A 20,914-nucleotide genomic window follows, 5' to 3' on the forward strand; every position below is an offset into this window, starting at 1 on the left:
ATAGTTTTAAATAAAATGTACAGTATTTGCAGGAACATCAACTTTTTTGCAGACTTTATTGGATATAGCAGAATAATCATTTACCAGTTCATTCTAATAACATTGGGCATGAAAAGGGAATTAATCTAGTGTGTTATGGATCTGTTGAATTAGAAACAAAATGCAGAAGTACAATTGAAATTAGATTTTACATAAATATCGAATAGGGTCTGTTTGCACCTACATCAAGGTATTACATACTGACACTTGTTCAGTGATTCCATTCGTAAATTATTTAAACTGAAAAAAAAAAATTGGTCATAGCAACACAGGAAAGATTCCGCGTGATTAACCTGAAGAAAGCCTGTCAACATTCCCATCGGTACAGCTCCAAGGCTCTGCTTGGGTAGTGCTGCATGTCAGCTTTTCACTGGGGAGAACAGACAAAAGTCACACGACGAGCAAATATGAGAGAGAGCGCAAGAAAAACTGCACACGTACTTAAGAAACATTAAGTGTAAATAAGTGTTTTTATTGCAAAAAGTAAGTCAATTTTAATGACTAAAATGTTGTTTTTAAATGAACTGATTTTCTACTGCACCTCCTTCCGTCATTCTCTGTGCCTGAAGTGACTGGCAGGTGACAATTTGGTGAAATCATACAACCAAGAGTCTTTCATGAGGACATCGAATAACTTCTAATATGCTCTGACAAACACTTACTAAGTAAACATCGAGCACTGAGTCCGGTGATCCACCATGACAGGGATGAGCAGGGTGAATGGTACTGTCTGAACTCAAATTTTCACTGGGCTCAGTGGGGATGTTCCTGAAGAAAGGCCTTTATCAATCTGTTTATCCATGTTGCCTATTATTTCCAGCACATAATCTGTGTGCGTACCCTGGACGTCTTGTGCCTACCTGCTGTCTGAGGTATTATTCATGCCGTTGAAGTGATGAGAAGAGGGGAACAGAGCTGCTGCTAGACTTGATTGGCCAGGTTTGGGGGACGGAACAACATCAGGCTGTATGGAGGGAGTCTGCGGTCCTGTTAGTCAGGGGGTGGTATGCAAACATAAACAAGATTTACAATTTAAGACAGATTTATTCTGACATGTCACAGTTGAAGGACTATGTTGCTGTTGCATTGTACCCCTGTATGTGTTTTTGCACCAAACAACTTATCTGACCTTTAGGACAAATGGTTACTTAAATCTGGATTAATGTGTAACTAAAAACAGACGCACAGGTGTTTTAGAATGTGTAAACCATATCTGTGCGAATTTAAAAGTCTTGTTCCTTGCACGTGATGTATTCCAATGAGATTTTGAAAAGTCCATTCACACCCTTACCTATGTTCTCCAAGCTTTTGTGGGTCTGTGCCTGCCACTCATCTTTCTGCTCCCTTTGGGGAGCAATGGCTTCCTGTGATGTAGACCTCAAAGGCTGAATGGAGTATCTCTTCTTACGGGAGGAGACGCCACGACCGGCTGTATGAAAGAAAGTAAACTTTACAATTTAATTAAATAATAATTACCAAGAGCAGCCTTTTCAAATATTTCCCACTTACAATTTATCTTTTTGAATACAGTTGTACCCATGAACTTCAGAAATCTCTCTGCATAGAAATTTGGTCTGTGAACAGACACAGTGTCCTGTGAAACACAAGAAACATATTAATTGCATATTTTAAATCTGTAATTTATATTTAAATTTATTACAGTGTATAACACTGTATGCATTTATAGAGCCGTAATTGACCTTGCTCGAGCCTGACCGAATTCGACCCGACTAAAACTTTCTTTGCACACACTACAAGGGGTAGCCTAAGAGGGAAATGAGCGGGTTTAAAACATAATTGCCAAAGGCTAGCCCCAGTTTCACATTCTCAGCATCCATTTTTGCATTTACAACATGTGAAACACTTTTACCAATCACCGAAACAAATTTACAAGCAGCGATTCATATCAAAAGGATATGTACTATAGACCGGCCGTTTGTGTTTGCTGACCGCTCATTTACCACGCAAGCGCGACCTGACCTGACCCGACCCGTACCGTGATAGAAATGGAGTCCGAACACAACCCTCTGTTCATTTAGACACTTACACCATCATGCACTAGCGCCTTCCATGAGTGCTCAACCTTCTTGATGAATCTTTAAGAAAAAAAAAGACACAATTCTCCATAAGTGTCATTGCAAGTGCTTGTCCTTCTGCCACCATAATATGATTTACATCTGAATATGCCATACAGTATCAGATTTTTTGCATCTCCAGCCTTTTGCAGAACATAGTTAACCTGTTAGTTGCAAAGTATTGAGAATGCAACTAATATTTTACCTTTAATAATAAGAAAAGGCTACTCCATTGTTACATTTGCCACAATTAATAACACTGCACTCTATTTATATATGTTTACATAAATAATTAGATTATTTTAAAGCTCCATATTCCCAACATAGTCTGATCCACAGAAAAGCCAGACAAAATGCTTACCTGTAAGACTGGAGAATGTCAATTATCCCTAAAAAGATGAGTAAATTTTCATCTTTGTGTTTTGCAGGAATTCCTCCCATTCTGAGGAATACATGTGCACATAGTAAGTTATAGTTCGTAGTATATCAAATAATTAATTTCAGTAAATCCTGATGTCATCCAAATCATAGAGCTTCACGTACGTGTCATCGTCAGGAAGTGGTTGTGAGACCTTGCTGTCCCCCTGGATGGACTCTAGAGCAGTAGAGTACAGTACTTTTTGTGCTCCTTGTCGCTTGCTGTCACCCCTAAATCCCCGATCTCTTGTTTTTTTGTCTAGGATGTGCACCCCCAACAGCAAACTGTAGTCCATAATCTTAAAACTTTCTAATACCTGACCAAAAAGTATGAAAAAAAAAAGGTCATTTAGATTTTTTTCCCATCATAAAAATTACACAAAAAAATTCATTCAAGATTCATGATTAACACAAATATCAAACTAGACTCAACTAATCCAGTTTCAGTGCCCTAACCATGGAATTTTAGGACCTTCTGATCCTTTAAGCTTACACAACATTATTAGAAACTACAGTACAGAACTCATATCCTGGAACAGTAGACCAGTTGAAGTTTGAAGTTGTAGGTTTTCAACTTTGAAGTTCACACATGAAATAAACAATAACATGATTAGCTGTTTGCGAATGCAATTTGAGATACCACTGGACTAAAAGAAATAAATCTGCACTGCATGTCCATAGGAATTTAATGAAATGCTGTACCTGGCAGTCCCGTTGCAGAGTCTTCATCAGCGCATTGTATGTATCTGCATCAAAATACAGGCCCTCATGCATCTCCTGGAAATCAAGGTCTTTGAAGGTGGGCGAAGACTTGGCTCTTTCTTTGCGTGAAGCACGCCGCTTGTATGTGGAGCCTTTCAGGTCATACTTGTAGTGCATTTTTAGTGTGCATGGAAGAACGTTGTTCATGACCACAAGGCGAATTTTCGCACCAGCACACTGGATGCAGTAAAGTCCGTAAAACTTTGGCAGGAGTGTTCGTGGATTCTGGTTTAGGTTCTGTGTGTATGGAGTCACAAGGACAGATTAAATATGATTTAAAAACAAAGCATTATGTTGCATTAAGGTTTAAAATTTAGATTAGGTCTGTAAGATGTTACCTTAATGGAGCAACTTACCATGTAGTATCCAGGAAGGAGTTTTTGAAGGAATTCAGCTTCTTTATGCTGAACGGTTTTAATGATGAATTCATCATCACTAGTTAAATAAAACCAGGAACTGCTGGCCCCAGGGTTAGACAGCGCAATCAGTGGCTCGTTGCAAAGCGAGTACTGCAATTAACAGCAATTCAATTTACTTCATAAATGCATTTCTGCAAAACTCTTGTATGCTATGTAGCTGAATATTTTATAACTTACAAAGACATTGTTTAACTGGTTCATTCACTTACCAAGTAATCATCTGGTTTGATTCCAAAGAGCTCTCTGAAGTAACGAAAGGCAAGCGGGGCATATGTTTTGAAGCGAAAGTCTGGGTAATGGTGTGCTGGTGTCAAGTTGCTCCCTTCACTAAAACAGGTCCACAAATAGAAAGAAAAATAGAACAGAAGACGCACAAATGAATTTACGCACACTTTAACTTCTTCTGTTGTATGATTGCTATTCTACCTTGGGAGGAAGACACTTTCCACCACATAAAAATCCTGCATGAGTACATCCCTGTCTGGCTTTGACGTGAGATTCCCCACAGTGTAACCAATTCCCAGCTGAATCGCCCCCTTCAAAGCTGCTGGTGTTGGCTGAAAAACATAACATTTCCCCATTAGATAGTTAGATAAGGTATAGAAATGTTGCCAAAGCACCCCTATCAATTGCAATGACTTCTTCCTTGTTTTTGACTGAATACACACTAAAGTGTGTATTTCTAAAACTTAAATCTCATTTGATGCGCAGCCTCCAAACATTGTCCTGGCTACAGTTTTCTAGGATTAGCTCAGGCCTGTTCATAATGGAACTAACTGGAAAACAAGTTTGCCTGAAAGAGGAGAATAATCCTGTTTAATCCAAGAGCCCAGCACACAAACAGGGCATTGTCCCAGAGCCTTCGACTTCAGGGGTCTGTTTACGATGACAATACTTTGACAGAATGAGGATGGTTTAAGAAAATTATATAAGCTCCTAAAGCTTTTGTACTGGTATGCGCTAAAGCATAAATAATGGTTACTGCATGTAGTGGGTGGTAGTAGCCTAGTAGTAGCCAACACACTTGCCTATGAACCAGAAGACTACAGAGTCACAGGTTCAAACCCCACTTAATACCATTGTGTCCCTGAGCAAGACACTTAACCCTAAGTTGCTCCAGGGGGACTGTCCCTGTAACTACTGATTGTAAGTCGCTCTGGATAAGAGCGTCTGATAAATGCTGTAAATGTAAATGTAAATGTCTATATAAAAAGCAGTTTCATTATTTACGTAACAGTAGTCCCTTTTTGTCTCTTCTGCCCAAAGTGAGGAACAATACCTTTTTGTAGTCTTCCTTAATTTGGGGTGATGGAGTGGAAGTTGATGCCATCTATTCAATACAGACAGACATTTAAAGTTCATGTTCACATCGATTTTATAGGATATAAGTGGTACACTGGCACTGGATGTACAGTATACTCCAAAAGCAGAGGTTTATTGTAGCTGGTGACTTCCAAATTATTTCTATTGTGACAACATATAACAGTAGAAGTTTCTAGATTTACCTTATTTACGGTGTAAACACCTCTGTTTGCCATCCCTTCCTTAAACCAGCCCGGAGTGAAGAAGCAAGCTTGATATCAACTACCGTTTAGAACCCAAAATAACAAGTCATGGCAGTGAAGAACAAAATTTGCTATTTTGCTGCATCACATCCTGTTTCATTCAAGCTACACCAAAGGCAGATAAATGTGGGCTGAGTGCCTTAATTTAGAACTGATACGGAACATAAAATAAAACCACTCCTCTATAATCTCATACAAATTCCTGTGCAATTGTGAGAATAACAGAATATATTTAACATGAAATTATAGTACAGTCATACCTTCTGTTGTACACCGGTAGAAATGGTCCCAAATGCAATGAACTTGCTCAAGAATTAAGAAGCTCTGGCGGTTTAAACAGGCTTCTGTAGCTCTCTTTGTCAACGAGATGAAAACCCTGATCCCAGTAAAGACGCTCTGAAGCGATTTACTGCTATAAAGCGAGGACAGGCCATGCCCAAATCATTGCCTGTGCGATTATTCACAAGGATAAGAACAATCTTCTAGAAAATGTGTATTTAAGAGAACCAACGTGTTATAGTGTTGAATAAACAATAATACATTGTAAACTCATGACCGACCATACATGTATGTTGTCATAAACTCAATTGTGATATGTATATTTGTATCCATAGAAAATATTTTTGTTCTAATGTTATGTGTTCTAACAGGACATTTCAACTCTTGAAACTGATGGCCATTCTAATAAAGTCCTGTCTGAATGTAGAAGGTTTCTTTGCTATAACAATAATAAACTACAGTGGTGGCCTAGCGGTTAAGGAATCGACCCCGTAATCAGAAGGTTGCCAGTTCGAATCTTAAAAGCAGAGGACACATTGTGTGCACCATGTGCTGTGCTGTGTATCACAATGACAATCACTTCACTTTCACTTTCACATCATAGAAACAGTATTCCATGATGGTGGTGTTCTTTCAGCAGGATAACAATTTTGGGTGTTCACTTGTCCTACTAATTCTCCAGATCTGATTCATAGAGCAATCACCTCTCAAATTACTTAAAATGATCTGATGGCTTGGTGTCAGATCCCACAGCATACCTTCAGAGATCCAGTGAAGTCCATGCCACAACGGATCAGTGCTGGTTTGGAGTCAAATGGGTGACCTTCTCAATATGAGATGAGTGGTTTTAATGTTATAGTTGATTTGTGCAATCAAAAGTTCCACACAAAATCAAAAACTGCTGTTGAAATGCAATCCAATTTTCATTTTGCAATCCAATACTCATTTTTCTTTCCTGGCTGCGAGTTGAAGATCTCTGCACCATGTGACTGTACTGACTACTCTGAGCTGTCTACAGGTCAAAAAACAGTCACTGCTGTATTTTTAACAGTGAAACAGACATGCGCAGTAAAAAGCATATATATTCAGCAAGCAATTATAAGAAAATACCAAGTCACATTTATTTGTGCGAGGATGATGCGTACATACATGTCGAATGGTTTTTAACTGGCTGCTTTCTTTTTTTAGCAGTTTATCAAATAGCTGTAATAGTGTAATACATTTATACTACTCCTCTGAAAACAGTTCCTCTGTCAGCAGATGTGATGTACCATGGTGAAACATGGTGATTTTTGCTTTGGATTCCAAAACCAATAACCATCTGTCCACCAATTTCAAATGTCACTTAATGTGTCATTGGAGTATAGAGAATACTGTTATCGCTAGATCCGTAGTTCTCAAACTTGACCTAATGGTACGTGGACTCCCTCTACAGTTAATATTCACTCACTGTTATTTTTTGATCATTATTGAACATGGATGTCAGTCACTATTACTACTACTAGTAATAAAATAATTAGAAATAGGACTAGTACTAATTTTAATGCACTGTCATAATGATATTTACAGATGTGATACTCATTGTGAAAAGTATGAGAACCACTGAACTAGATGAGCCATCCAGTATTTAGTTCAATTGAATTCATTAAAAATATTCCTGACTCTTTGCATGGAAAATGTAAAAACCCACTTCATTATAATAGTATTAATAGTAATAGTATCAGCAAGCTTTGTGTTCTGAAAATGAATAAACTAACTGAAAATGAATTTAAAATGCATTTGTTAATTCACACAAACATGTGTAAATCATTTGTAAAACAAAAAACAAAAACAAACGCTTAAGAGAGAGAGAGAGGGGGGAAAAAAAGAAACTAAGTTGGTAGAGGCCTCTAGGAAAAAAAGAAGACCGTGTGTGGAATATTAAAAATAAAAGTAAAAAAAAACAAACAAAAAAACACACAAAAAGTCAAATGCAAACAAGACAAGTAACAAAGAAGTAAAAAATTTATTGCAGTATTTGTTCCACCAGCAGTGCTGAGGGCTTGTTTTCTCTCTCTACGGTGACCTAATACATCAAAATCTATTTACAAAAACTCCTCCTGCATGTAGGCCACAGATACTGCATGCTCTGCTTTAAACAGAATAAATTATTGTCCAGGAGACTCTATTGTACAGCAAGGGTAAACAAAAAGAGAAAAAAAAAATGAAAACTTAAAAATCTGATTCTCCGGAAACTGTGATAAGCTAAATAAATCCATCCGGTGCTAGGTTAAACTCCATGAACGCTTTATTAAGAACATCAACAGACTAATTTCCAACATTCACTTTATTCTTTAAACAGTTTTTTTTTTGCCAGAGATATAAATTTTATTTGTTAAACTATTATACAGTGGGAGTAAAAATCAAACAACCAAGTTGCTGCACAACAGCGAAGGAGCTCCCACAAAACGTTGTCCAAATATTTCCTTCTGTATGTGTTCATCGTGTTTAACATGTCTGAAGGCTATCACACACTGGCCAAAGTTCATAAATTCTTCTCCTTTCCTCCCCACTCTTCCTCTCCTTTTCATCGCATTTCGGTGATTGACCTGCCTTACAGTGTAGGCTTAGAAAATGTTGTATCCAAATAAAAGTTTGGCTGCTGAGTGTTCATGTAGAAGTGATTTAATTAGCTGGAAGTTCCCTCCTTGGCTGCGTACAGTGATCGTAAAGTCTGTACCGTTTTGTTAGTCAGTTTGTGTGAACTTGTCAAGACAATTTTCTTGTAAATGATGTCCGATTCCTTGATGGTGTCCACCCAAGGCACCAGTTTACGTCCATCTCGCTTCTTGGCCTCTGCCCAAGTGCCTGAGTAGGAGCCAGCCATCCAATGCACGCTGTATCCATTGCTAGTCTTCTGGATGACGCGTGCTATCTGCGGTCGGTCCTTGTACTTGGGGCAGCAAATAGCAATGACATCCATGGCTTCCACTGATTCGTTCAGGTGTCCTGATGCCTCTGAGTGGTCACCCCCTTTCCGGGATCGGCGCGATGACTGAAAGTAGAAACAAGGTGATCAAACACAGGTCAGACTGAGCCAGTATTCATTTCAGATTTTGCCAGTTTATTCTCATCAAATTCCTCACCCCTGGGGTCTTTTCATCTCCATCACTCTCGTCATCCTCCGTGTCAGCAAGGTTGTTTTTGGGGCTTGAGCCACCCAGCAGAGCATTGATGGCCTTGTTTCTGGCATTAGCGCTGGCTGACGCCTCGCCTTCCTCGTCCTCCTCGTCAGGATCCAAGTGTTCCATCAGCACCTTGAACTTAAGGTCAGGCATAAAAGACAAAGAGCCGTTTAAAACTAATGTTTGATTATTGTTTCAACATTATTTCCAATATCCTTAGCATGCAATTATGTAATATTACAATTTAGTGATGACCTACATCCAAGTACTGTCGGACAATCCTCCTCTTGATATCGTATGAAATATTGGCATTAGACAAGTCATTAGCCAAGAATTCAAGTGTTTGCCGTGGTTTGAAGTGAACATTGGCTTTTCGGTTCACTGCTTTGTCGTACACCTTAGCTGATTCAGTCGGTGAATACTTCTGGATTTTACTGTAGAGAGACCATGAGTGACAATGAGTCAAGCTATTTCCCTTCAACAGTTATTATACAGAAATAATAAAAGTGTGTGTACCTGTCTGAAAAGCCATACAGGTTTTTTAGATGCTGCTTGAGCACCAGCAGCAGGAGGATGCCCTGAGACGCATTGGCAAAGTCCAGTAGAGGGACCGGGTTGTCTGGGAGGCGTTGCATCACCTTATCTACATCCTCCATCTCAACATCAGAGTCTGAATCAGAATTCACCTCAACCATCGCCCGCTTTTTTGGCCTACGAACAACCTCATCATCTTCATCACTGCTGTTACTCCGACTACTGTTTGGTTCCTCGGCTTCCACCATCCTATACTTGTCCCTTGGTTTTTCCCTCTTCTCCAGTGGCCTTGGTTCCTTTAGTAGTGACTGCAGAATGGGGGGAATACTTTTAAGCATATGTGAACAGCAATAGCTGAAATTGTGTGTATGGGTGTGTATAATTTCTACCTCTTTAAAGGACTGCAGCAGATTGCTGCCAGACACAGATAACATAATATCTATGTGGTGCATTATAAACAGCGGCTCCTCCTGGGACTGGTATGGGAAACAGGCCAGATTGTCCGCAATGAACAGCAGCATGTTCACATCAGTTTTCTGTAAACCAAAAGAAAAGCATAAGTGATGTCATCATAAGATTTAATCAAGGGACATACAAAAATGGTGTAATGTGATGTAAATTCAGGGAGCTGCATTGCTTGCCCAAACCGCCTCACACAAATATCCTGCAGTAAACGAACCAAACTAAAACCTGGAACCCCCTTATTTTGCCTGAAATTATAGTTCACTAGAATAATAAAACGAGTTCCCCTTCCCCTGGGTACTCACTGCATTGTCATCAAACAGGTTGAGCAGAGAGATGAGGAACGCTCTCCTGTGCTGCCGGTTGCCCCGAACCATGGTAAAGAGGTGTGAGCAGAGAGCGGAATGAGTCTCGTCCTGACGGAAGCCTCTGATGATCGCGCACTTAGAGGTCATGATGGCTTGCTGCACTTGATAGGACATCTTCATACCTGCCACAGCTTTCATCTGTAGCCAGAACACACAAGCAAGTCTGAGACACAGGATTTGAAAGTGAAGTGTGTGGGGACGGTGCTTTGCTCAGTGGCACCTTGGCGGATTGGGATTCAAACCGGCAACCTTGTGATTACGGGAGGCGCTTCCTTATCCACTAGGTCACAACTGATTTGGGTAACAAGGCCCATTTGGGTCATGAGTCATTATGGATACTCACATGAATGAACCCTGTGTACTTCTTATCAATCTCCACCAGCTGCTGATCTGCTTTGTTTCTCATTGTTGGCTCTGGGTCTGTTCCCATGGCAATCAGGTAGGGAACACACTGTAAGGGGTTAATGAGAAGATTTCAGAAATGTCCCATAGACCAAAAGTTGTCAGTACTACTGGTGCATTGCATTTGAACGGTCCGGAATGGTCCCCTGAAATCAGATTTCCCACTCTGAATGTAAAAGGGACTCCTAGTGCCAACCTCACAATCCAAGAAAACTGTGCTGTGCATCAACTGTAGTTAATGGTGGTTTAAAATGTACTATTTGTTCCATTAGTTAATCCATTCGGGGGTCTAGACGTGTTTTATGTTCAAAGTACAGTGTGGCGTGTTTATTTTATCTGGTTTTGCGAACAATATTTTTCAAAATTGTAATATCTGGTACCTCTGAAATCCAACTTCTGAGTCAAATGAAATGAACCGTATGTATACATATTACTAAAAATGATACAATGCTCTCCAAAACATTCACACTGCTCCTTAAAACCTCCAGAACCAAGGGATAAGCATAAAAATTAATTGATAAACCACTGAGCTATTAAGCTGTGAGGTGAAGCAAGTTGTTAAGATGACCGAAGGTATATGTACCTGCACTGGATGGATGAGACCCTGGTTGAGTGTCAGGGCGATGACGTTGAGAGCGAAGTGTCGAACACTGGACTGCGTGTGGAAGAAGGCCTCCAGTACCTGCTTGAGATACAGCTGCATGATGGAGCTGCTCATACCAGAGGAGATGTCCCCCATTTCTTTCAGGTCCTCTTGTTTTGACAGCTTGTTCCCTGTGAAAGATGGCAGAGGGATGTTATAGGGATGTCACAAAATTAGAAAAGACTATTCTCTTCAACTGCTAGTGGGTGCTTTGGAACACATTTGAGTCGGGGGGGGAAAAAAAAATAACTCACACTCCCGGTCCGCCTCCTGCATCCGTGAATCCTCCTCCTGCAGGTATGTCTGCAAGTTCTTCAGCACCTGAATCTTCAGGTTGACTGACCTCTTCCGCTCGGACAGGATGCCGTTATACAAACTCTTCACATCCTGTACAAACATCAGTCCTGGGTACTGGATGAAGAGGAAGCCTGCAAGATCACATAGGTGTGTAAGAACAAGCCTGATGGATTTATGCTACTTACACAGTCCATGCAAATTACCTAAACCAATGATGGCCTTGGTCTGCACTTCTTCATCCTCATTTCTTGTGAAATACAAAAGCAGCTCTAGTACCTTATCCTTTATCACCACCTGTTGAGCAAACAAGTGATGTATTACAGCAGAGAAAAAAAAAAAAAAAAAAAAGTCTCTTCACACAAGCTTCAACACCGCACCTTATTATTGCCTTTAAACTCCTCCCGGTCAAAGTCAAAGTGCCGACAAAGTGCTCCAACTGTGAACAATGAACGCAGAAGTGCTGGCTTATTCGACAACACAACCGTGTTGTTGGAGTCCTCCTGGTGCTGAGTCTTCAGCTTGTTTAATGCACCTTTTATTCGGGGCAATAAAATAATCATAATTAAGATCAGTGAGTTTTAAAAGCATAAATATTAGGAAACGGATGGAAATTAAAATCATTATTACCATAGTATCGGTTGAAGCAGGCCCAGACAAACTTGTAATTGTGAGTGACCTTGTTGACAACTGCTCCCAGACAGCTCACACAATTTTGCACCACCTGAAAAAGAAAAGAATGATTTATTCCTAGACATAAAGCCAAGGATTCAAGGGACATTGTTCCAGTGAAAACCACTGACCGTCATGCCATATTTAATGATGAGCTTCATCAGGTCTTCCTCTATGGTGGTGAGGAAGGTCTCACTTGGGTGCTCCATTAGAGGCACCACCAGTTCCAAGATCTTTGCCACATTACAGATTACCATGAAATCACTTTGAGTCTGTGGGATAGGACAAATTATGTTTATTGGAAGGAAAACATTTTATGTTCAACCATATTCAGCATGATTCCCTTTGTCCCCCCGATCAGTTAAAATCTATTACACAACAGCCCAATTGTCTAGATGTAGCTGGAAGTTGGATAAGTAGCTGAGACAAAAATAGATGTGATGTAAGGTGGTGTGGCTTTATTAAACTTATTTTTTGCAGCACTCATATTGGATGTATCTGATGCCATACTATTCCACAACAAAAAGGGGTACGCAGCTTACATTGCACTTGGTGGTTAGGTAGGGTTGCATGGTCATGGCATGTTTCACCATCAGCTGGGCCCTGATCTTGCTGAATAAGTAGAGTGTAGTGATGCATGCCACCAAACGATTTGAGTTCACCTCTTTGCTCTCACAATCTAAGAAAAACAAAAAACAAAACAAAGAATAACATTTAGATGCACAGTAATATATTTATTCTGCTATTATATATTATAGTTGGTCAAAATGTTAATACCTGCAAGAGACTCTTCATATTTGAGGATATGCTCAACAAGATTGTCAACTAGCTGAACACAGGCCTTTCTGGTGGGTTTGTAAGAGGCATCCTCCTCAGTTTTCAAAAGCTTGAATCATTCAAAAGAAAAAGGTTGGAATGTTTGGTAACCATATAATTACAAGATCATGAAAAGGGATTTTATATATACACACAAACAACACACACTCACACACGCCTCAAAAAAGCTTACATTTTGAAGCAGTTGTTCAAACCAGTCATAACCAGTGTCCTTGCATGCAGAAACCTAGAAGCAGATATCAGGCGCATTTCATTATTTTAGATATTGCATAATGTGCAACATACAGTTTTATTTCACTGGCTTTTATGAACCCCCTTTTTGTACTTACAACATCAGTGATGTTGAGAATCTTCCTGGTCATTGTTTCTTTGTCATGATTGGGAGTTGGTGTGAACCAGAGCTTCTGGAATGTTTCATTAACCAATTTCTGATAATATAGGAAAACAGGAAGGCAAAGCAAACAGACTTAGAAATAGATTTAGGATTGTCACTTTTAGAAAGTGGTGCAGAGTATAAGGGGGAAAAAAAGCATATCAATAACAAAGGGGAACAAATGTTAATTTGTGTACTTAATAAAGTGTACAAGAGTGCTCTGGGACAGAAGCCCTGAAAAAGGCATACTGTAGTTCAGAACAAGTTACAGTCCCGGGTAACATCGACGGGAGAAACTGGACAGGAGAGAACCATGTAAATGCATAAATGCGATTTAGAGAGCAGGGTAGGGTTCATCAAGATACTGAAATTTCAAACTCGATACTGATACTAAGGGTGGTATTCGATACTGTTTTCGATACTACCTGGGAAGGGAAAAAAACTAACTCAGGAACTTGTATGTATTTTAAGTAAGACCACAAAAAAAAAAAGCCAAGCCAAAAAAAAAAAATACGGGAAAAGGAAATGGCCCTCTTATATTCTGTTTTCTTCTGAGCATGCTCCAGTAACATTCTACTGTAAGTTTAAATAGAACAGTAGAACATAACGTATAAATCAGAGCAATGCTTTGATAAATTCGTCAAATCCAATCTTGCACATGGGCTGCGGTCATGTTTAAACATGTCTCCTATGTAAACATTAGGTCGGGGGGAGGGGCTGTAGTCCACTGGCAATTTGGCATTTAAGTAATGATACCAGTGTTAATTGATATCAAAATCGATACTAAATTTTAATATCGATTAGTATCTGACAATAGATTTTTTTTAAACTACATTATAGCAGGGTGCCAAGAAAATCTCTGACCGACGTTGACTATAGGTGAGCCAGACATTTAGTATAAAATAACACCAGGCAAGCCACACATACCTTGATACCCTCTTCATCATTCACTCTGCGGATCATCTTCACACACATCTCGGTTATCTTGTGAAAAGTGGGCTGCTCCAAACAGATGTCTCTGAGGATCTTGATCACTCTTTTCCTCACACTGATGCCAGTGTCCTTATAAGAGAGTTACAGCAATCACACATGAGATCCAACATATGAGAGTGTGCTCAATTCACTCCTAGGTGGCAGTGTTGCACAACTTTATCATGGTCAAGCTTGAATTAAAACTTACATTTTACAGCATTTAGCAGACGCCCATAGACAGGGTTAAATGTCTTCCTTAGGGACACAATGGTAGTAAGTGACTTTGTGATCTAAGTGATCTTACGTATGATGTCCTGAACTCTTATAATGAGGAACTGTGATACTGGTCATCACTGGTGCCAAAACTGTCCAATGGTTCTTCACAAGGCTCAATTACTCACCAATATCCTTTCAATGAGCATATCATAGTATTGCTCAGTCAGCTGGGGTCGACTGAGCACAAAGCGCCCCAGCAGTTCCACAGCAGCCTCGCGCACACTGGTAGAGTTATCCATAAGACGACCATGGACCCCACGCTGCATGTCCGACTGCAGAGAGGGCACTTTCAGAAACCACACATACATAGACCCATTATGAGCGATAATGGCTAAATAGCTTTTACTAACCCGGGCCAGGATGCTTGGGTCCACTGCCACCACTTCAGACAGACACTTCATTGCTTTAGTCCTGACAGCAATTGCGCTTTCTCCCAGTACTCTCAAAATCTGAAAATAATAGAAACCAATTAATAAATAATAACAAAATGAGAAAGTTGACAACTACATTTTAAAGTCCAGCAAAACATCTCACCTGTGTTAAATAAATATCAAAACTCTGTGCAAACGGCCTCATGGAGGCCAAATATCGCACAATCAGGCAGGAGTCTTCGTAGTCCACAGTGTCTGTGTTCAACCTTATAAAAAAAAAAAAAAAAAAAAAAAAAGAGCAAATTGTTCAAAATTACAGAACAGAAAATAGAAACAGCAAACATTTACAGATCCAGCTGAAGAATGTAGCACAACAGTAGATAAGTAATTAAATTGGGTTCTGTTCCATTTTAATTTATGACTCAGCTGTCACCATACTGAATTGTGACCATCGCAAACAAAACAACTAGCACCTGTAGACTGAAGACAGTATTGGAATAGATGTACCTCAGTTTGCTGAACTGTGAGGGTGTGGTCTTAACAATGGACCGCAGAAATTTCTTCCTCGTCTCGGCCCTCTGCATTATCTCTCCAGTTGTTTCAATTTCCTTGGCGTGGTGCTGGCCCTCAGACGAATCGTCATCCTTCTGGTTTTGATTCTTGATTGCTTTCTCTGTCTCAGTAGTGGTGTCCCTGAACCACTGAGCTATATAGAACTTCCGTGCAAACTGGAAAAACCGACAGATTTGACAGTTATGATTTAAGCAATACATGTCGATCGATGTCTGGAGGTAAGCTCGTCAATCTGGAGTTGAAGAGTTGGCTGGTAGGAAACAGGCTAACTGGTAAGTTGAAATCTTTATATTGTTGTTGACTAACCATCAGTGATGGATCATTTTCAACATTCTCATCCAGATAGTCCAAAAGGGCCTTCTGCAGCTGCTGGGTCTCATCACTAAAGGAGCTCTGCACCAGAGAGACAGATGTCAATGAACACAACTGAATAATTTTCTTATTAGAAATTCTAAAAAACATTCAAAGACAAAAATAAGCAAATGGGTCATGCTGTTTGTTGAAACCATTCAGACTGTTTTAAAATACAAAGAGGATGTGCGATTCATACCCAGATTCATACTTTAAGAAAAAATTGTCCTTCATCAACATTTAAAAAAAAAAAAAAAAAAAAAAAAAAAAAAGAAAGATAATTGTATGGTCTTTGGTCTGAAATTCTGTATACTGTATACTTGCGCACCACCCCACGCCCAACTAGCTGACATTACTATGTTGAACAAGCACCAAAATTCCAAGGAATCTCTAAAAATTAAAAAATGATCCTAGGACAACAAACACTTACATCTCGAAGAATGCGGTCAATAGAACGCTGGTCCATCTTACTAGTGACTGCATCTTTACGGAGCCGTGCTGCCACTGTCCCCAAGTAGTCCAAAGATGCCACTCTCAGGGCAATCTCTGTCTGCTTATTGCTGAACTGATGCACCTGGTTGTATTAGGACATTTGTATCGATAAATTCAATAATCAGCATATTGCAAATGTAGAATCCAGATCAGTGACTTACCAGCAGCCTTCCGAGCAGACTGAGCAGCAGTTCAGCTGCTGGCCATTCAGGCTTATTGACCGTTGAGAGAAGATCCTGGACAAAGTTCTCAAACAGCGGTCTGTAGTCTTCCTCTCCTTGCTTACTTCCACATCTAAATAACATGCAATCCTTGATTAGCACTCAGTAAACTGAAACATTATTTTTCCTTCAGAAAACATTGTATTGCATACTTTTTCAGAAACACAGAAAGGAAATTCTGAGCGGTCCTCATTGCAGTCTCATATGAGTTTGTGATGAGTACATCTTGATCCACCTGAGGGAGAGGGGAAAAAAAAAACACCACGTTTGGAATAACATCACACAGGCAAGCTTTCAAAATATGCTACATTTCAAAAGTTTATGGTAATGAAATGTTCTTTTTCCATGTAGAAACCACAAAATGAATAGAAAAATACAACAATAATGAAAATTGTCATTGACAAACTGATTGCACCCACATTTGCTAATAGACTAGATACTGTACTAGGGCCAAATTTACCAGTTTTATTACATTAACATCAGTGCAACTACATTAAACATCAGATATATTTAACTGTTAACTGTTAGTGATTTCACTAAATAATGAATGAAGCTTTTAAAATGGCAGACTTAAGTTACCGAACAAAAACATTCCACTGGATCTTAGGACTTAATGTTGCTTATTAGTTCCTCTGTACATATATAAATATATTCTATTCATTAATAGCCATTTCCAGCTGCCAGTCATTCACAACATGAACAATGTCTGAACCAGACTTTTACCTCATTACAACCTATTATCTCTCAATCCCAAAAATTATCACAAAGACCATTTTGAACAGTAGTGTACAGTCTCAATAATGAGTTTTAGTGATCTGATTCATCTATTGGATTCTACACAATTTTAAACAAATGATAGAAACTGTTGCGTAACTACAGCCAACTCGGACAAAAACATACAGCCATTGGTCACTTTCACGTACCTTCTTGTCATACTCATCCTCTATGTCCTTGTCAGAGGGAAGATGCACCACACACTGGATGAGCTGAAGCACCAGGGCAGTCACCATTTGTATGTACATTGGCTCCCCATCTACATCACTGCTGTTCAGCCTGACATAAAACCACAAAACAAAAAAAAAAACATTGCAATGTCAGATGAACACAGCTTCTCTCAGTTTGTCTGACTTTCAATTGCAATCGTTCCAATTACCGGAAGTTCCTAAGGCTCCGCTTGCTGGTGGGTAGTCTAGCAAGGGATGTGAAGATCTCCTCCAGGATCAACTGTCTGTGTTTCTCATAGCGTGAAAACACCTGATACAGAATTGTGTGGAAATAAAACAGATTTATTTCATGATTAAGCAGTTAGCAGTGCAACTTACATGTAAACCATATATTTCATCCCAACATAAGATAATACTGATTTTCTTAGCCTGTGCTATGAGGTATCATAATGCCATTATAGCGTATGTATGATGCACTGGAACACAGAGCATCAAAGCAAGGATTTCTTAAGATATTGTTTTAATTGCTTGTCTACTTACAGTTCCAGTTACAACGCAATCTTCATGTTTACATTTATGGCATTTTTAGCAGAGTTACAGTACCCCTGGAGCAAGGGTTAAATGTCTTGTTCAGGGATGAAATGGAAGTAAGTGGGATTTGAACCTGTGACTTTGCAGTCTTCTGATTCATAGGCAAGTGTGTTACCCACTAGGCTGCTACAACCCCATTCTCCATACTCACCGCTGTCACTAGCTTAATGGCACACAGCTGCATTTCGCTAACGTTCTCCACAAAGAATGGAGTGATGCCCATAGAAGAGACCTGGAAACAGGAAAATTAGTTAGGAGGACTACGATTTGATAACCGGTGGGACGCTTGCTCAGAAATGTCTTTCTACCTGAAGAATTGTAGTGTCCGTCAGCAGCTGGATCTCCAGCAGCTCAGATATGTTGCTGACTATGTCGCACACCTTGTTGTAAAGCATAACAATCACTCTCTGCTTGTGCGTAGAGCATTTAGCACGCTTTGCTTTGGAGCTCAACATTCCACCTAAAACACAGTGGAGAGGATATAAGGTACATAAGTATGGTTTAATGGCAAAACATGAACAGTACCTCATGAAACACTATTATGTATGCATTTGCCATTGGCCATTCCAAGATGCCACTGAGCAAAGCACCATCCCCACACACTGCTACCCGGGCACCTGTCATGGCTGCCCACTGCTTACCAATGGTGATGGTTAAAAGCAGAGGACATTTCGTTGTGTGCACCGTGTGCTGTGCTTCAGTGTTTCACAATGACAATCACTTCACTTTTTAAAACAAGAACGATGTCAAACAGGGAAAAATTATTTGGATAATGGTATCTACTAACCTCCATGTGGATCCACTCTGTAGACAGGATCATACTGGGGGTAAAGGGTATTCTGCATGTGAAACTTTGTGTACTGCAGGACTCGTTCAATAACATCTTCAATGTACACGGCCTTGGGCATGTGAGGAGAGGTCATGATGTTCAGAGAGATCAAACAAGCATCTGCAGACTTGGTCACTCTTTCCATGATGAGGTCACGCCATAGTTTTTCCTCTTCCTCTGCATCATTATCCTGAAAGGAGAAAACCTCCAGCCATTATCATGTAGAAGCAAATGTTAATGCATGTAAAATGTTAAAACATAAATACAGATACTCACATGATTCATTAGTGTAGTAAGCTTGGCCCCATCCTGAACATTTTTCTCCAAGATGTTCAACACCTTTACTAACTTATCAGATGGAAGCTAGAGAGCAGAAAACATTGTTATGCATGTGCTTTTGTGGGTTTATACCAAAATGAGTCAAAATGGGCCAAGAAAAGTGAAGTTTCACCCTGAAAGTAATCCCCATGGCTTTAATTTTGGCCGATTCACTGGCCAGTTCACTCAGCTGGTGTTTCCCCAAAAGAAGTTCTTGTGGAATTTCATCATCATTAGCTACAGAAAAATTAGCTAATTAATAAAACATTTTTTGCAATACAATGTCCCAAATGAAAATAAGACATGACGTTTTCACTGCTACCTAATGCTGTGAAGTCCACATCATCAAGGTTATCAAGAATGTTATCCAGACTTGCTGAAAACCTTTTGAACGTGGATGAATCCATCATTTCTGTAATATTACAAAGAAAGAAAAAAATTGGGAAAAGGCCAAAGCTGAACAATTTCACAAACACAGTTCACATAGTAACACACATAGCAAAGACTAACTTTGATACAGATGGTAAAGTCATAGCATAAACCAAAGCAAACAATAAACCTATGCACAGTATTTTCTTTAGAAATCGATTTTAATCTCACCTTCTGAAGTCAGCTTCGGTTCATAGGCCTTTCGCCTTTTCTGCTTCTCTTTTTTCTTCAATTTTTTGGCAACTAAAGAAAGAAACAATAAGACAAACAAAATGCTTACTAAATATTAAAAAACTAAACAAAAACTAACATAAAACACACTTACTGTCACTCATGCTGGGTGGTGGAGATTCCCTGTCAGAGTAATCAGGGCTATGATCACGGTATTTGCTTCCAGAACCTCTGCGGCCTTCTTGGAAAAATCCGCTCCGTCTATGCTCACCAGACCCTCTTCTCTCTCTGTCTTCACTCTCCCATGTCTTGTCCTTGTCCTTGTCCTTTTTGTGCCGTTTCCGTGAAGCTGGAGCCCAAAGAGAGAGAGAGGCAGAGATAGCAAAACTAAATGAGTATCTGAACTTCTGGATCTCTGTATTTTGGTCTTCTTAAAGCAAATGTACTCACAGTCTCTGTAGGCCTCGCCCTCATCATCTGAGCTGACCTCTGCATACTTCGGCTTCTCATTGACTGTGCTGCGCTTACGTTTGTTCATCTTCACCCTCTCACACAAAGGCATGGTGGATTCGATCTCTTCTATCAGGTGGGGTGGCAGCCCCTTCAACACTGATTCATCATAGCCCCCTGCAGCAAAAGAAAGCATTTAGTAGAAGATATAAATAGATACATAAATACAGGAGATAAAGAACCACCAAATGTCTCTTCAAAGTTACTCTATTTCAGCAGAATGTCTTATGTCTGCAGGTGACTATTTATTGGACTTTCCTTTGAAACAATGAAACTCCAGGAAATTCCCCAAAGACTTTAATACCAAATGACACCAATCAAAACTCTCTTCAAACAATGTCTGCACAATCTTGGCATTTTGAAACCATTCTGACTGGATGACTGGTCCTAAAGAGGGACATGGTCAAGGCCCAGAAAAGTTCCTCCACACTACAGAAAAGTGTTACTTATTTTGGTCTGTTGGTTTATTAACTATGACCAACCATGTACATGGAATAGACTATACTACTCCGAAGGGATGTAAAACTTTTGCCAGGTCAATAGTGTAGACAGCCAGACCAG

The 20,914-nt window shown here is 39.7% G+C and overlaps 3 protein-coding genes across 13 annotated transcripts in view; 1 reads left to right on the forward strand and 2 right to left on the reverse strand.

The window, feature by feature from the left end:
• LOC114789919 (uncharacterized) overlaps nt 1-20,914 on the forward strand; it is a 38,944-nt gene that overhangs the window by 1,460 nt on the left and 16,570 nt on the right. The gene's annotated exons all lie outside the window — the stretch shown is intronic.
• On the reverse strand, nt 112-5,655 carry pip5k1ba (phosphatidylinositol-4-phosphate 5-kinase, type I, beta a). Of its 4 annotated transcripts, XM_028980893.1 has the most exons (15): nt 5,538-5,655; nt 5,218-5,296; nt 4,992-5,042; nt 4,139-4,269; nt 3,922-4,039; nt 3,650-3,802; nt 3,234-3,530; nt 2,658-2,848; nt 2,476-2,556; nt 2,087-2,135; nt 1,549-1,633; nt 1,331-1,468; nt 900-1,026; nt 702-807; nt 112-409 (listed from the first exon to the last, which is right to left on the reverse strand). In XM_028980893.1, the coding sequence occupies exons 2-15, from the start codon at nt 5,248-5,250 to the stop codon at nt 407-409; spliced, it is 1,563 nt and encodes a 520-aa protein (XP_028836726.1). In that variant the 5' UTR covers nt 5,251-5,296; nt 5,538-5,655; the 3' UTR covers nt 112-406. The 4 variants fall into 4 exon arrangements, with proteins under 4 accessions (XP_028836726.1, XP_028836727.1, XP_028836724.1 ...); XM_028980894.1 differs by lacking the exon at nt 702-807; XM_028980891.1 differs by lacking the exon at nt 112-409 and having other exon boundaries at nt 418-807.
• nipblb (NIPBL cohesin loading factor b) overlaps nt 7,543-20,914 on the reverse strand; it is a 34,334-nt gene continuing 20,962 nt past the window's right edge. For 7 of the 8 annotated variants that reach the window (XM_028980880.1, XM_028980884.1, XM_028980883.1 and 4 more), the window contains 37 exons: nt 20,294-20,470; nt 19,998-20,192; nt 19,844-19,915; nt 19,566-19,655; nt 19,377-19,480; nt 19,202-19,288; nt 18,884-19,115; nt 18,405-18,556; nt 18,248-18,328; nt 17,715-17,815; nt 17,485-17,614; nt 16,714-16,796; nt 16,502-16,634; nt 16,279-16,422; nt 15,804-15,890; nt 15,432-15,652; nt 15,088-15,190; nt 14,904-15,002; nt 14,679-14,825; nt 14,233-14,367; nt 13,262-13,360; nt 13,105-13,158; nt 12,873-12,981; nt 12,638-12,774; nt 12,227-12,367; nt 12,054-12,147; nt 11,804-11,958; nt 11,630-11,720; nt 11,384-11,557; nt 11,070-11,260; nt 10,428-10,535; nt 10,022-10,222; nt 9,644-9,790; nt 9,237-9,562; nt 8,980-9,154; nt 8,682-8,858; nt 7,543-8,590 (listed from right to left, as the gene is read on the reverse strand). In XM_028980880.1, the coding sequence (XP_028836713.1) occupies nt 8,225-8,590; nt 8,682-8,858; nt 8,980-9,154; nt 9,237-9,562; nt 9,644-9,790; nt 10,022-10,222; nt 10,428-10,535; nt 11,070-11,260; nt 11,384-11,557; nt 11,630-11,720; nt 11,804-11,958; nt 12,054-12,147; nt 12,227-12,367; nt 12,638-12,774; nt 12,873-12,981; nt 13,105-13,158; nt 13,262-13,360; nt 14,233-14,367; nt 14,679-14,825; nt 14,904-15,002; nt 15,088-15,190; nt 15,432-15,652; nt 15,804-15,890; nt 16,279-16,422; nt 16,502-16,634; nt 16,714-16,796; nt 17,485-17,614; nt 17,715-17,815; nt 18,248-18,328; nt 18,405-18,556; nt 18,884-19,115; nt 19,202-19,288; nt 19,377-19,480; nt 19,566-19,655; nt 19,844-19,915; nt 19,998-20,192; nt 20,294-20,470 (5,318 nt within the window). In that variant the 3' untranslated portion in view covers nt 7,543-8,224. The remainder of the gene's footprint in view (nt 8,591-8,681; nt 8,859-8,979; nt 9,155-9,236; nt 9,563-9,643; nt 9,791-10,021; nt 10,223-10,427; nt 10,536-11,069; nt 11,261-11,383; nt 11,558-11,629; nt 11,721-11,803; nt 11,959-12,053; nt 12,148-12,226; nt 12,368-12,637; nt 12,775-12,872; nt 12,982-13,104; nt 13,159-13,261; nt 13,361-14,232; nt 14,368-14,678; nt 14,826-14,903; nt 15,003-15,087; nt 15,191-15,431; nt 15,653-15,803; nt 15,891-16,278; nt 16,423-16,501; nt 16,635-16,713; nt 16,797-17,484; nt 17,615-17,714; nt 17,816-18,247; nt 18,329-18,404; nt 18,557-18,883; nt 19,116-19,201; nt 19,289-19,376; nt 19,481-19,565; nt 19,656-19,843; nt 19,916-19,997; nt 20,193-20,293; nt 20,471-20,914) is intronic. The other variant, XM_028980887.1, reaches the window with a different exon arrangement.

This window comes from Denticeps clupeoides, chromosome 5 (genome assembly GCF_900700375.1).
Source record: "Denticeps clupeoides chromosome 5, fDenClu1.1, whole genome shotgun sequence".
Taxonomy (NCBI): Eukaryota; Metazoa; Chordata; class Actinopteri; order Clupeiformes; family Denticipitidae; genus Denticeps; species Denticeps clupeoides.